We start from the raw sequence: 14,477 nt of genomic DNA, 5'->3' as shown, positions 1-14,477 counted from the left end.
AGTACACCTGCTCTTGTGTTTGTATTTGCATGTGTTGTGTTGTATGTGAGGCAGAAGGACTTTGATGCTTAAACTACTTTATGTGTTGTTACTTCTGCAGGTTTGGACATTCAGTTAAAGGCAATCTGGTGGTGGGAACTTTGGCTTGGCCCTCGCCGTGGGTCATTGTGATTGGGTCCTTCTTCTCCACATGTGACGCGGGCCTCCAGTCTTTGACCGGCGCTCCACGACTCCTGCAGGCCATCGCCAAAGACAACATCATCCCTTCCTCCGGGTTAGAGCTGCTAGTTTTCAGTTTAATTACAGGGACTGTCCAAGCACTTCTCCTGTATTCTTGTTGTGCTCAGGATGAACTTAATGATACTGTGTGAAGCAGAGATCCCTGCTGATGTTGAATTACCGATATTTATGCTGCATACTTCAGTTATTTCCACTTGCATACAGAAACATCTTGCAGCAGGGGGAAGACGGTGTGCAAATACCTTGATGGAACTGTGGTGCTTTAAAAAGCTTTAAAGTGATGGTGTTTTATGTTTTCTCTCATGCACAGTGTGACCCATTTATTTAGGTAGTTTAAGTGTAATTAGTAGTTACCTGGAGATGCTGTATTTTCTGCAGTTCCTGCTTTCACTGAAGCTTTTGATTATTTCTTTGATTCTCAGTGCTCAGGCTAATGCCTCCTTCCACTCTCTATGTAATAACTATCAGATTTTTATTTTTCCATTTGCAGTACTTGCCATTTCCTTAAACATAGTGTGATTTGCTGGGTCTGTGTGTGTATATTTGAACTCTGTGTGTTTCTGGCAGGTGTTTGGCCACGGGAAAGCTAACGGGGAACCTACGTGGGCCCTGCTGCTGACAGCTCTGATAGCTGAGCTGGGGATTCTCATCGCATCTCTGGACATGGTGGCTCCTGTTCTGACAATGTAAGATGCAGTTTTGTTACATGTGTTTGCATGTGTACATGCACACTTAGTGTGCCCTCATCACCTCAGTTTGAATCTCTAACCCTCTTTCCAGGTTCTTCCTCATGTGCTACCTGTTTGTGAACCTGGCCTGTGCCCTCCAGACCCTCCTGAGGACACCCAACTGGAGGCCTCGCTTATCATACTACCACTGGTATTACCAAAGACTCACTCACTCTCTCTCTGTCTTTCGCTCACTCTCTGACGTCTGCTCTGCTCATCTGTCCAGGAGCTTGTCCTTTCTGGGGATGACTTTCTGCCTGGCGCTCATGTTTATATCCTCTTGGTATTATGCAATCGTTGCCATGGTGATCGCCGGTATGAGCTACAAGTACATTCAGTATCAAGGGTATGTTGCCATGGAGATGTACTCCCTCCACATGATTGTGCATGTACAGACTGGTGTGTAAACATGTCTGTTTCGTGTTGACATTTTTATTTTATTTTCAGGGGGACAGTGGAGTGTACAGTGTATACAGTGTGTGAATAAATAAATATAGCTGTATGTCCTCTTATACTTTGTGTGTATTTATGGGTGTGGTTGTGTATCAGAGCAGAGAAGGAGTGGGGAGATGGGATCCGTGGTCTGTCACTCAGCGCTGCCCGTTATGCTCTGCTGAGGCTGGAAGAAGGACCACCGCATACTAAAAACTGGAGGTATTGAAATGTCTCACAAACACAGGATGCAAGTTGACCTTTTAGAAGTTGGTTGAGTGTTTGCACTTAAGTTTGCGTACAGTGCTGGGAGTAAAGCTGCAAGACATCAGAATCTGCTTCACATTCAGCATTATAAACAAGAATCAGATGATTTGAATGTTCTTCTCTTTTGGTGGGCAGTAGTACTTATAGTAGATCAGTAAATTAAGCACTGCAGGTCACTCCTATCATTTTTACTCAAACAGATCTAGGAGAGCTCCAGGTTGCCGGACACAGCTTTTATGGCACAAATAAACTGAATTTCAGTTTGTTGCTCCATAATTACATTTTGACATGTTAGCCAGCCATGGGGCCTCCGTGTGACTTTGTTGTGTCTCTTTATGTGCTTCAAATGATGCAGCAAAGCGGTTAATGGGGTTGTTTCAGCATTAACAAGCTAATGGCGCCCTCTTTCCTCCTTCCAGACACGGTGCAGGTGACCACAGCGGCCCACCTTGCGCTTCTGGTGCCCAAAAACATCTCCTTGTTCCCTAGCAACTCCGAGCCCTGCACAGAGGGCCACATCGATGTGTGGTGGACCGTCCATGACGGCGGGATGCTGATGCTTCTGCCTTTCCTCCTGCGACAACACAAGGCAAGAAAACAAAGTGTTGATCTTAAACTCTAACAAAGCCTTTAAAGTTTGCGCTGAACCCTCTGCTCTGTCTCTGCCCAGGTGTGGCGCAAGTGTTCAGTGCGCATCTTCACAGTGGCCCAGATGGAGGATAATTCCATCACTGATGATGGAGCAGAGGTCTCAGATGCTCAGACAGATGCGACTGTCTAAATCTGATCGGGACAGAGAGGTAGGTGTGGAAAGCTTACAGCGGGGTTTTGTGTGTGAAAAACGCCCGTAGGTTTGCGTAGGGTTGATTAGGAGTTGTGTTTGAAACTTTATGCAAGCTGGGGCTACGTCCACACGTACATGGGTACTTTTGAAAATGGAGATTTTCCGTTTTCGTTTTAAAAAATAATCCCGTCCACACGTGGCATGCAGAAATGAAGGAAACGCTGCTAGGAACATGCCAAAGCAACAGGTGGCGATATATTCCTAACCGTGTAGAAATGTTGGCCAATCACAAGTCTAGAAGCCTCGGTGGGAAATAGTAAACAAAGATGGGGCATAGAAGCAGAACCGAGTCGTATGTGTGGAGGGATAGTAACTGTGTGTGTATATGTAAGCATTTAAACACTGCAGAGAGTACAATTAACAGTAACAGTATTGTAGAAATTCATTTCACCGAAACAATAACGTAGCGCACAGTGTGATGTCAAAAAAGGCGCACACCTTTGACGCTGCGTTTTCTCCGTTTTCCTCGTCCACACGTAAATGCAAAAACTGAGTTTTCGAAAATATCCACCCTGGGAGGCGTTTTAAAAAATCTCCGTTTTCAGTGACCAAAAACGCCGTTTACGTGTGGACAAAAGGTGCAAACGCATAGAAAAATCTGCGTTTTCAAAAATACCCAGGTACGTGTGGACGTAGCCTGGGTCTTAACAAGCATTTGTTCACCACTTTCACCAGGAGAGCCCTAGCAGTAGCAGCAACAATGGTGGGCCAGAGGCAAGTGGAGCTACAAGGTCTCAGGTAGGGCTGGGCGATATGACGATATATATCGTGTGGATGACAGAAAAGTGTCTATCATGCCATTTGTCTTCTATCGTTTCTAACTAGAGATGGACCGATCCGATATTACGTATCGGTCCGATATTGACGTAAATTACTGGATCGGATATCAGAGAGAAATAAAAAATGTAATCCGTTCCATTAAATATCAAAAAAGCACCTCACAAAACTTGCAACATGGCGTAACTCAGCTCATAACCGTAGCACGTCGGAGCAGTATGCACCACGTGATAGAGCGGCTGTGTGTATTTGTAGCCTCGCTAGCAAACCAGCATTTCATCTCCGAGCAATTTATCCCAGAGAAGTAAAACAAGTGTGTAAGTTCATCTCTGAATGTTTGTAAAGCATTCCCACGTTAAGCTTAACAGCCGATATATGGGCGACTGCCTCTCTCTCCCTCCCTCTCCTGCCGCTACTTCATGAAACTGCTTAATGATCAGCTGATCGGCTTTTCTGTCGCGAGTCCGTCTCTCTTCTTTGTTTTTGGCCCACTTTGCACCAGAAAGAGGAAACCAGCGGCTGAACAACAGGAGCACGTTTAACCTTGATAAGCTGTTGTTAGAATTTATTTAATATTACTTTCTACACCAGGATCCTTTTCTACGCAGCTGACGGCTGGTAACTGTGCAGGGGCGGATCTAGCAAAGTTTAGCCAGGGGGCCGATAGGGGCATTAACAGGGAAAAGGGGCACAAAGACATACTTATCTTTCTTATTGTCATTTAAAATGTCTAGCTTATAATAAATAATTATCCGAATCTTACACCCAAAGTTTTAATCTGATGTAAAATATATAGAAGTCCATTACTGTATATAGTAACTGTTAAGTCTATTATACCCTAGTAAGCTATAGTACTTTTTCCTTTGGGAAGATACCATCTGTGCAGTCTGCAATTCTGTAGAAGAAAGATGTTGAATCTATTTAATTATTCTTGAAAAATAATTTATGTCTGTGCATTTTTTTTTTTCACACTGCATCAAATTAAAGTTGATTACGTCGATTAAGCATCATAAGGTGGAGGGTGGTTCCCTATTTTTTTTTTTTTTTGGGTTTGCAACCCTATTTGTTAGTTTGCTTAATATTTCTGCTAAGTACTCTTTAAAATACCAGAATAGGGAGGATGGTGCAGGTTTAAGTTTATTAGATTGATCAGTGTTGCTGAACTATGAAATATTTTGGGTGCAGTGTATTTTTTTATTTATTTTTTTTTACATACAGGTATAACAGAATAGCTTTAGTGTTGTTGTTTACTTAAACTCGAGTATGAACTTGTACAAAATGCAGCAATATATTAAAAAACAGTTTTATTGATTAAAAACACACTATATCGGATTCATATCGGTATCGGCAGATATCCAAATTTATGATATTGGTATCGGACATAAAAAGTGTGGTATCGTGCCATCTCTATTTCTAACCCAAATTTTTATAAATTATTACATAAAATATACAATTAACCCTTTACAACCCTAACTATTTTTAAATCCCTGTAGAACTGGAACCACGTGAAGGTAGCGCAATAATTTTTTTTTGCAAGTGAAACCGGAGGTTGTACCCATCTAATGCCATTAGCTTGCCCTAGGTCACGGTTTCCTTCCACACATAGCTTTGCAAAAATTACATAAGCACTTGCAGCAACAAGAAGATAATATTCCAAACTTGCAGCAACAAAAGATAATATTTCAGACTTGCAGCAACAAAAGATAATATTCCAGAAACACGCTTTGCCGATGTTCATAACACTTCCTACGTTGGCATATACATCAGCGCGAACTATCGCATGTCCGCCATTACCTGCCAGAAACCGGAAGTGACGTCATTTTCGCGAAAGGGCCTTATAAGCCTATGTTGGTGTTTTAAAAGTCAAGTTTGACTTCATGCTTTTCTGCATCGTTTCTGGGATGCTTAGAACTCAAATTATAATATTTATTTTCATTTTCCTGTAGTATATAAAAATTAGTGCATCTCAAAAATAAAACTATGAAGTAAAGTTAAGTAAGTAAAGTTTATTTCTTAAGCGCTTTTCATAGACAGGTAGTCACAAAGCGCTGTACACAAAAGATTAAAATAAACAACACGATAAATAGCAAAATGCACAATATACACAATATAGTTTAAATTTAAATTAAAATGCATTGTAAAAGCATTGGTCAACAGAAAGCTTGTTTAATCAGTAAAGTTTTTAACTGCTTTTTAAAGGATTCCACAGAGTCAACCATTTAGTGCTCTGTACGTTAAAACAAAAATTTTAAAACGAATTCTAAAATCTATTGGGAGCCAATGTAAAGAACGTAAAATGGGAGTGATGTGAGCTCGCTCGCTAGAGCGAGTTAGTAGTCTGGCTGCTGCATTTTGTATAGCTCGGAGGCGAGAAAGAGATGATTTATCAAGCTGGTAAACAGGGAATTACAATAATCTAAATGCGATGACACAAATGCATGGACAACTTTTTCCAGTTCAGCTAAGGAGACCATATGTCACAGTTTAGAAATATTCCTTAAATGAAAGAAACAGGAACGAGACAGAGATTTTACGTGTGAGTCAAGGCCCAAAGAAGAGTCAAATATTACTCTAAGATTTCGAATATTTGGCTTAGCAGAAGAACAGAAAGGGGCAAGAACCTGACTGATTTTAGAATATAGACCAGGAGGAGCTATGATCATGGTCTCTGTCTTGTTCCTGTTTAAAACAAGGTAATTGTCAGAAAGCCAATCAGAGATTTGAGTTAAACACTGGACTAGGGTGGACAGCCTATCCAGCTGATGAGGCTTAAAGGACATATACAGCTGAATGTCATCGGCATAGAAATGATAAGACAGGTCACTAAAAGACTGAATAATGCCAGCTAAAGGACGCATGTAAAAAAAGACACTCAAAATAAATTTCTCGTGGTTGGAAACTATTTTGTGCAACTTTTTTGTATTTACAGTTTTGAAGGATACACCTCTTAAATTTTTCTAACTAGAAATTTATGTAAAAAACAAACAAACGATTTTCAATTTTTTGTAGTTTATTGCACTACAATTTTTTGCAATTTATGTAGTTACTATGGACTTAATGCATACATATTTTTAAAATTTGGGCTATAACGGTTGTATTGATGTATGGAAACTTGAAATGCTCCCACAAATGGCACTACAGCATGTAAAAACATAAAGATAAGCTCTGGCGGACTTGGTTCTATGGTAGGTCTTAAAGGCTTAAATAGCCTGTGGCAAATATATTAGTGTTGTCTTCTCACTATACATGCTCTTAACTTTATGCAAGAGAAAATAAAGTATAAAACAAAAGAGATTTTTTGCAAAGAAACTCCGTCTTGTGGTTTTGCGACCTGGTGCTGCTATACGTGCACCCGGATTTGCGACAATCTTTACGGTAACTCAAAACAAAGACTGCACCCTCGGCACTTGCTGTTTACAGACTGCGTACTTTCTAGATGACCACAGGTCAGGTGGTATATCGTGATATATATCGTTATCGTGATATAAAATAATTCATATCGTGATAATTATTTTTTCCATATCGCCCAGCACTAGTGTAAGCCCAGCATAACTCCCCAAAATCAAACACAGCCTGCATCTACTCTGGTGGGAACTGAAGCACAACTACAGAGACATGGCAGTAAATAAAAAAGGCCAGAGACAAAAAGCTTCTGAAAATCTGAAATGACGAGTGTGAAGGGTAGAGGGAAACAAAGATGACAGAACAGTTAGCGTTAATAACTGAACCCTTCAGATAAAGAACTGGACAGAGGGAAATAAATGTGGATTTGATCTTCAATAGGGAGGTCAAAGGATTCATTATGTCCTTTGACCATTACGATAAAAAATCACATGTAATGGAAGTGTTTTTAGGGGCGAGGCTTCAAAAATTAAAGCTACAGTTATACTGCAGGCCTATATGACAGAGAATGTGCATCTTCTTTTTGTTTTCATGTTTTAATTTATATTTGTGTTGTGGCTTGCAGTGTTTTGTGTTGTTTCACTTTAACTTTGTTTAAAAGGAAAAAGCTGAAAATTTAAATAGTTAAAAGTTGAAATGTGAATAGTTGGTTTTGTATTATATGATTTATTTATTACATTTTATGTGGAGTGAATAAATAAAATTATATTCTGGTGGCCCCTAGATACAAAGCATGTACAAACTCCAAAGCATGTGCAAACTCAAATAACGTAAAAAAACTTCAAATAACGTAAAAACTCCATAGCACGTTCAAAACATAACAGAAGTGTTGCAGGATGCTAGGGGCAGTGTTGAGCCTTTGTTTCCTAGTGGCTACACAAGCCAGGAAGTACCAACGACCGGATTTGGTGTGTGGTAGTAACAGGTAAAGGAACATTTTAAAAAATTATTTATATATATATATATATATATATATATATATATATATATATATGTATATGAGTGCTTGTGTATAAATACACAAACAACACATATGCTTTCAATTGTGTACTTTAAGTGATCTCGGTAGCTCTGTTTTGGAAGTTCAGTTAACGCTAGAAATGTGTTTTGGAGTTTGTACGTGCTTTGTCTTTAGGAGCCACCATATATATTTATGTGTAAACATTTATAAATAAAACCATGTTGTTTTTTTTTTACATTAGCAATTCCTTTTGTGCACAGACTCATACTCATAATACAAGTCAGAGCTTTGTAAAAGAAAAAAAAAAGAAAGTTATGTTTTCAAAATTGGAGTTAAAGTTATTTTTACTTCCAATAGTGTTAACATACTACACAGGTCATGAAGATTTTTTTAAAATATACATTGTAAATGGGCTAAAGCAGTTAATTAAAAGTAGTGTAACATAATCAAATTACAGCATTTATATTTATTTTAATAAACCATGTAACTTGGATGATTCATTGCTGGTGTGACCATATTTTTAGGCCTACCCCCCCACCCCCCTTCTTCAACATGCATGTCACCTTTGGCCTGGTGCCACTGTGAAAATGAATAATAACAGTAATAATGAATAAATAAAGGTTACACTGACCCTGTAAGACAACCAGGAAACAGCTTTCACCTTCAAAGTAAAAGCTGAACATTTAGAAATGTGTTTGTAGCAGCAGTAAAGCTAGTTGGGTGCTTTTTGACTTGCACTCAGCTCTAATGTTTCTCTATGAGATTATAATTGTTGTAATTCAGGGGTCGGCAACCTGCGGCTCTTTAGTCCTTATATTGCGGCTCTGCATGGTTTGGAAAAATAAACTATAAGTATTTTTATTTGTGTTAGTTTTTTTTTAAAACGTGTAGTTCTAAATTGGAAGATTATTGCGATCTTGAATAATAAAAATAAAGTTATATTTTATTATTTTCGTTGTTCAAAATAAGCATAAAATAAGCGAAACGACGTGCATTTACCGAGCCTTTCAGCCCCAGGTAGGCCTAGTATGGAGAACTGTAAGAAAAGAAAAATATCTGAAGAAAATACAACAGCCTGGGCAGATTCATTTGTATTTACTTCTGACGAGAGTGGCCTACCAGTATGTCTAATTTGTGGAGTGTCGATCTTCGGATCCACATATGTATGTGAGCACCTATTCTCCACCATGAACTATGTTAAAAACAAACACCGCACACGCCTCACAGATGACAGCTTTACAGTCCTGAGTAAAGACGAAAGTGACTTCGTAGAGCAGACGCTGTGCGCAGAGGTTCAGGAGCAGAAGTCCGATTGTAAACACATCATGGCAGAACCGACGATGTTTACATGAACATGCTCTTCAGCATCTCTTTATTGACCACTTTTCACACACACAGCCAGCTGTAGCTTTCCAGCGCACAGCCCGACACATACAAACAACAGCAGAGAGAGCAAGCCGGTGAGGCGTGATTGCGGATGCCACTCAGATACGTCTGCCTCTCCTGCAGCGTCACTGCGGGCCACGTCCCGCGAAGCACATTAACCCGGTAAAATAAATATTATGCAGATATGTTGAAAATATTTATTTTTAATTTTTTAGGGGCATAGTGCTTTTTTCCAATTATTTTTTAAATTCTGGTCAAGGCTCCGCTCCGGGAAGCCCAGAAGGCGATATAAGGATGACGGCTCACTGTTTTTCTTTTGCTACATGGATAATTTAAGTTCAGCTTTTTAATTCATTTAAAAGACACCTTCAACTGGTTGACTTTATTTTTAGTTATTATTTTTTAAGGGTTGACAATGTGTTCATTACATAAATAAAATTTTATTTTCTCTGTAGCACTTCATGGATTTCATAAGCAACACACCATACTGCTCCTGGTGCAACCGAGATCTCGGCTCAAGACCAGAGGTGGCCGCGCATTCGCCGCTGTCGCACCCTACCTCTGGAATAACCTCCCCCTAGCTATTCGGGCGTCTGATTCAATTCAATCTTTTAAATCTCGATTAAAAACTTATCTGTTTAGCCTTGCCTTCCCCAGCTCTTAGAGCCCACATCCTTAGTCTATTGGAACTTATTTTTATTACTTGTTAACGATTATAATGTTTTAACCTTCAGCCTTTCGGGTTGTGTCTACTATGCCTGGTGTATTATTGGTTAGTTATGTCACCTGCCTGTTAGTATATTTTATGTGTATTTTGTATTTTATGCTTTATATTTGTATTATTATTGCTCTTAACTCATTCTGTGAAGCACTTTGGCATGCCTGTGGTTTTTAAATGTGCTATATAAATAAAATTGTATTGTATTGTATACTTGTTTATATGAAGCATAAAGGTAAAAAAAACCACAAAAAATATACACAGTGTTATCTTCATTTTAGATGTCAAAAAGTATTTGCAGCTCCCAGTGTTTCCTTTTCCGTAAAACTGGGTCCAAATGGCTCTTTGGGTGTTAAAGGTTGCTGACCCCTGTTCTAATTCTTGTTAACAGAACGGAATGTTGCAGTTGCTTTTCACACTGTTGATGTCGACTGTGTGCTGTTTTCTTTGTACCAGGTAGGCGATGTTAAGTACAAGTTTTAGTTGATGCTGTTTTCGATAGGCAAAAAAAAAAAAACGATGAACAATGATGATTGTTTTATTATAGAAAAGCTGTTTTTATATGTTATTGTTGTTGTTGGTTAGGAAAAAGGAGATATGTCTCTCATCTCTGTTACCACAAGGAGAAAAATAAATAAATAATACTGCCACTATATGATCACAGATTTGGTTTCAGCTAGAACTTTTAAAGAAAGACTTTGTTGATGTTGTGTTGTATAAATATATCTTAGTCATTTGTTAAGTGTTATGTTTGGGGGAAAAAAAGGAAAATACTCCCAAGCTGGTGAACTGAATGTTGCAGTTGCTTTTCACACTGTTGATGACGACTGTGTGGTGTTTTCTTTGTACCAGTTGCCAGAATAAAGAGGGAGCCCAGAGTAAGGGCAAGTCCAGCGTCGCAGTGCCGTCCTTTCTACATGGGCATATCACACCACTTGCACCATAGACTCACAGAACAGCAACAGCTACACAGGCCTATATGACAGAGAATGTGCATCTTATTTGTTTTTCATGTTTTAATTTATATTTAATTGTGTTGTGGTTTGCAGTGTTTTGTGTTTTTTCACTTTAAATTTGTTTAAAAGGAAAAAGCTGAAAATTTAAATAGTTAAAAGTTGATTTATTGCATTTTATGTGGAGTGAATAAATAAAATTATATTTACGGTGGTCCCTAGAGACAAAGCACGTACAAACCCCAAAACACGTAAAAAATCCGAAGCACGTTCAAAACACCTAGTGGCTTGTGTAGCCACTAGGTAACCAAAGCTCAACACTGCGCCTAGCATCCTGGAGCACTTCTGTTGTCTTTTGTACACGTTTTGAGTTTGTACGTGCTTCGGAGTTCGTATGTGTGATGAGAGACATATCTCCTTTTTCCTAACCAACAACAACAATAACATATAAAAACAGCTTTTCTATAATAAAACAATCATCATTGTTCATCTTTTTTTTTTGCCTATCGAAAACAGCATCAACTAAAATTTGTACTTAACATCGCCTACCTGGTACAAAGAAAACCGCACACAGCCGACATCAACGGTGTGAAAAGCAACTGCAACATTCAGTTCTGTTAACAAGAATTACAACAATTATAATCTCATAGAGAAACATTAGAGCTGAGTGCAAGTCAAAAAGGACCCAACTAGCTTTACTGCTGCTACAAACACATTTCTAAATGTTCAGCTTTTACTTCCTGGTTGTCTTGCAGGGTCAGTGTAACCTTTATTTATTCATTATTACTGTTATTATTCATTTTCACAGTGGCACCAGGCCAAAGGTGACATGCATGTTGAAGAAGGGGGTGGGGGAGTAGGCCTAAAAATATGGTCACACCAGCAATGAATCATCCAAGTTACATGGTTTATTAAAATAAATATAAATGCTGTAATTTGATTATGTTACACTACTTTTAATTAACTGCTTTAGCCCATTTACAATGTATATTTTAAAAAAATCTTCATGACCTGTGTAGTATGTTAACACTATTGGAAGTAAAAATAACTTTAACTCCAATTTCGAAAACATAACTTTCTTTTTTTTTTTCTTTTACAAAGCTCTGACTTGTATTATGAGTATGAGTCTGTGCACAAAAGGAATTGCTAATGTAAAAAAAAAAAACCATGGTTTTATTTATAAATGTTTACACATAAATATATATGGTGGCTCCTAAAGACAAAGCACGTACAAACTCCAAAACACATTTCTAGCGTTAACTGAACTTCCAAAACAGAGCTACCGAGATCACTTAAAGTACACAATTGAAAGCATATGTGTTGTTTGTGTATTTATACACAAGCACTCATATACATATATATATATATATATAAAAATAATTTTTTTTAAAAATGTTCCTTTACCTGTTACTACCACACACCAAATCCGGTCGTTGGTACTTCCTGGCTTGTGTAGCCACTAGGAAACAAAGGCTCAACACTGCCCCTAGCATCCTGCAACACTTCTGTTATGTTTTGAACGTGCTATGGAGTTTTTACGTTATTTGAAGTTTTTACGTTATTTGGAGTTTGCACATGCTTTGGAGTTTGTACATGCTTTGTATCTAGGGGCCACCGTAAATATAATTTTATTTATTCACTCCACATAAAATGTAATAAATAAATCATATAATACAAAAACCAACTATTCACATTTCAACTTTTAACTATTTAAATTTTCAGCTTTTTCCCTTTTAAACAAAGTTAAAGTGAAACAACACAAAACACTGCAAACCACAACACAAATATAAATTAAAACATGAAAACAAAAAGAAGATGCACATTCTCTGTCATATAGGCCTGCAGTATAACTGTAGCTTTAATTTTTGAAGCCTGCGCCTCCTAAAAACACTTCCATTACATGTGATTTTTATCGTAATGGTCAAAGGACATAATGAATCCTTTGACCTCCCTATTGAAGATCAAATCCACATTTATTTCCCTCTGTCCAGTTCTTTATCTGAAGGGTTCAGTTATTAACGCTAACTGTTCTGTCATCTTTGTTTCCCTCTACCCTTCACACTCGTCATTTCAGATTTTCAGAAGCTTTTTGTCTCTGGCCTTTTTTATTTACTGCCATGTCTCTGTAGTTGTGCTTCAGTTCCCACCAGAGTAGATGCAGGCTGTGTTTGATTTTGGGGAGTTATGCTGGGCTTACACTAGTGCTGGGCGATATGGAAAAAATAATTATCACGATATGAATTATTTTATATCACGATAACGATATATATCACGATATACCACCTGACCTGTGGTCATCTAGAAAGTACGCAGTCTGTAAACAGCAAGTGCCGAGGGTGCAGTCTTTGTTTTGAGTTACCGTAAAGATTGTCGCAAATCCGGTGCACGATAGCAGCAGCACCAGGTCGCAAAACCACAAGACGGAGTTTCTTTGCAAAAAAATCTCTTTTGTTTTATACTTTATTTTCTCTTGCATAAAGTTAAGAGCATGTATAGTGAGAAGACAACACTAATATATTTGCCACAGGCTATTTAAGCCTTTAAGACCTACCATAGAACCAAGTCCGCCAGAGCTTATCTTTATGTTTTACATGCTGTAGTGCCATTTGTGGGAGCATTTCAAGTTTCCATACATCAATACAACCGTTATAGCCCAAATTTTAAAAATATGTATGCATTAAGTCCATAGTAACTACATAAATTGCAAAAATTGTAGTGCAATAAACTACAAAAATTGAAAATCGTTTGTTTGTTTTTTACATAAATTTCTAGTTAGAAAAATTTAAGAGGTGTATCCTTCAAAACTGTAAATACAAAAAAGTTGCACAAAATAGTTTCCAACCACGAGAAATTTATTTTGAGTGTCTTTTTTTACATGCGTCCTTTAGCTGGCATTATTCAGTCTTTTAGTGACCTGTCTTATCATTTCTATGCCGATGACATTCAGCTGTATATGTCCTTTAAGCCTCATCAGCTGGATAGGCTGTCCACCCTAGTCCAGTGTTTAACTCAAATCTCTGATTGGCTTTCTGACAATTACCTTGTTTTAAACAGGAACAAGACAGAGACCATGATCATAGCTCCTCCTGGTCTATATTCTAAAATCAGTCAGGTTCTTGCCCCTTTCTGTTCTTCTGCTAAGCCAAATATTCGAAATCTTAGAGTAATATTTGACTCTTCTTTGGGCCTTGACTCACACGTAAAATCTCTGTCTCGTTCCTGTTTCTTTCATTTAAGGAATATTTCTAAACTGTGACATATGGTCTCCTTAGCTGAACTGGAAAAAGTTGTCCATGCATTTGTGTCATCGCATTTAGATTATTGTAATTCCCTGTTTACCAGCTTGGATAAATCATCTCTTTCTCGCCTCCGAGCTATACAAAATGCAGCAGCCAGACTACTAACTCGCTCTAGCGAGCGAGCTCACATCACTCCCATTTTACGTTCTTTACATTGGCTCCCAATAGATTTTAGAATTCGTTTTAAAATTGTTGTTTTAACGTACAGAGCACTAAATGGCCAAGCCCCAGATCCAAGCTTCTCACAAAATACACTACTGCTCGCCGTCTCCGCTCACAGACTCAGAGTTTGTTGGTTGTTCCCCGAACACGACTGAAGACGAAAGGGGACAGAGCCTTTCAGTCTGTGGCACCAAGGCTGTGGAACTGTCTACCCTCTACAACTACGTTTGGTTGACTCTGTGGAATCCTTTAAAAAGCAGTTAAAAACTTTACTGATTAAACAAGCTTTCTGTTGACCAATGCTTTTT

The 14,477-nt window shown here is 38.2% G+C and overlaps 1 protein-coding gene across 1 annotated transcript; it reads left to right on the top strand.

Annotated features, from left to right (window-relative positions):
• Positions 1 to 675: 675 nt before the first annotated feature.
• LOC120439233 (solute carrier family 12 member 4-like) lies at positions 676 to 1,711 on the top strand. Its single transcript, XM_039610041.1, has 4 exons — positions 676 to 926; positions 1,021 to 1,119; positions 1,195 to 1,314; positions 1,518 to 1,711. The coding sequence occupies exons 1-4, from the start codon at positions 904 to 906 to the stop codon at positions 1,627 to 1,629; spliced, it is 354 nt and encodes a 117-aa protein (XP_039465975.1). The 5' UTR covers positions 676 to 903; the 3' UTR covers positions 1,630 to 1,711.
• The last annotated feature ends 12,766 nt before the right edge of the window (positions 1,712 to 14,477 follow it).

This window comes from Oreochromis aureus, linkage group 3 (genome assembly GCF_013358895.1).
Source record: "Oreochromis aureus strain Israel breed Guangdong linkage group 3, ZZ_aureus, whole genome shotgun sequence".
Classification (NCBI taxonomy): Eukaryota; Metazoa; Chordata; class Actinopteri; order Cichliformes; family Cichlidae; genus Oreochromis; species Oreochromis aureus.
The sequence above is the reverse complement of the archived record's forward strand: the minus strand, read 5'-3'. Positions and strand labels throughout refer to the sequence as shown.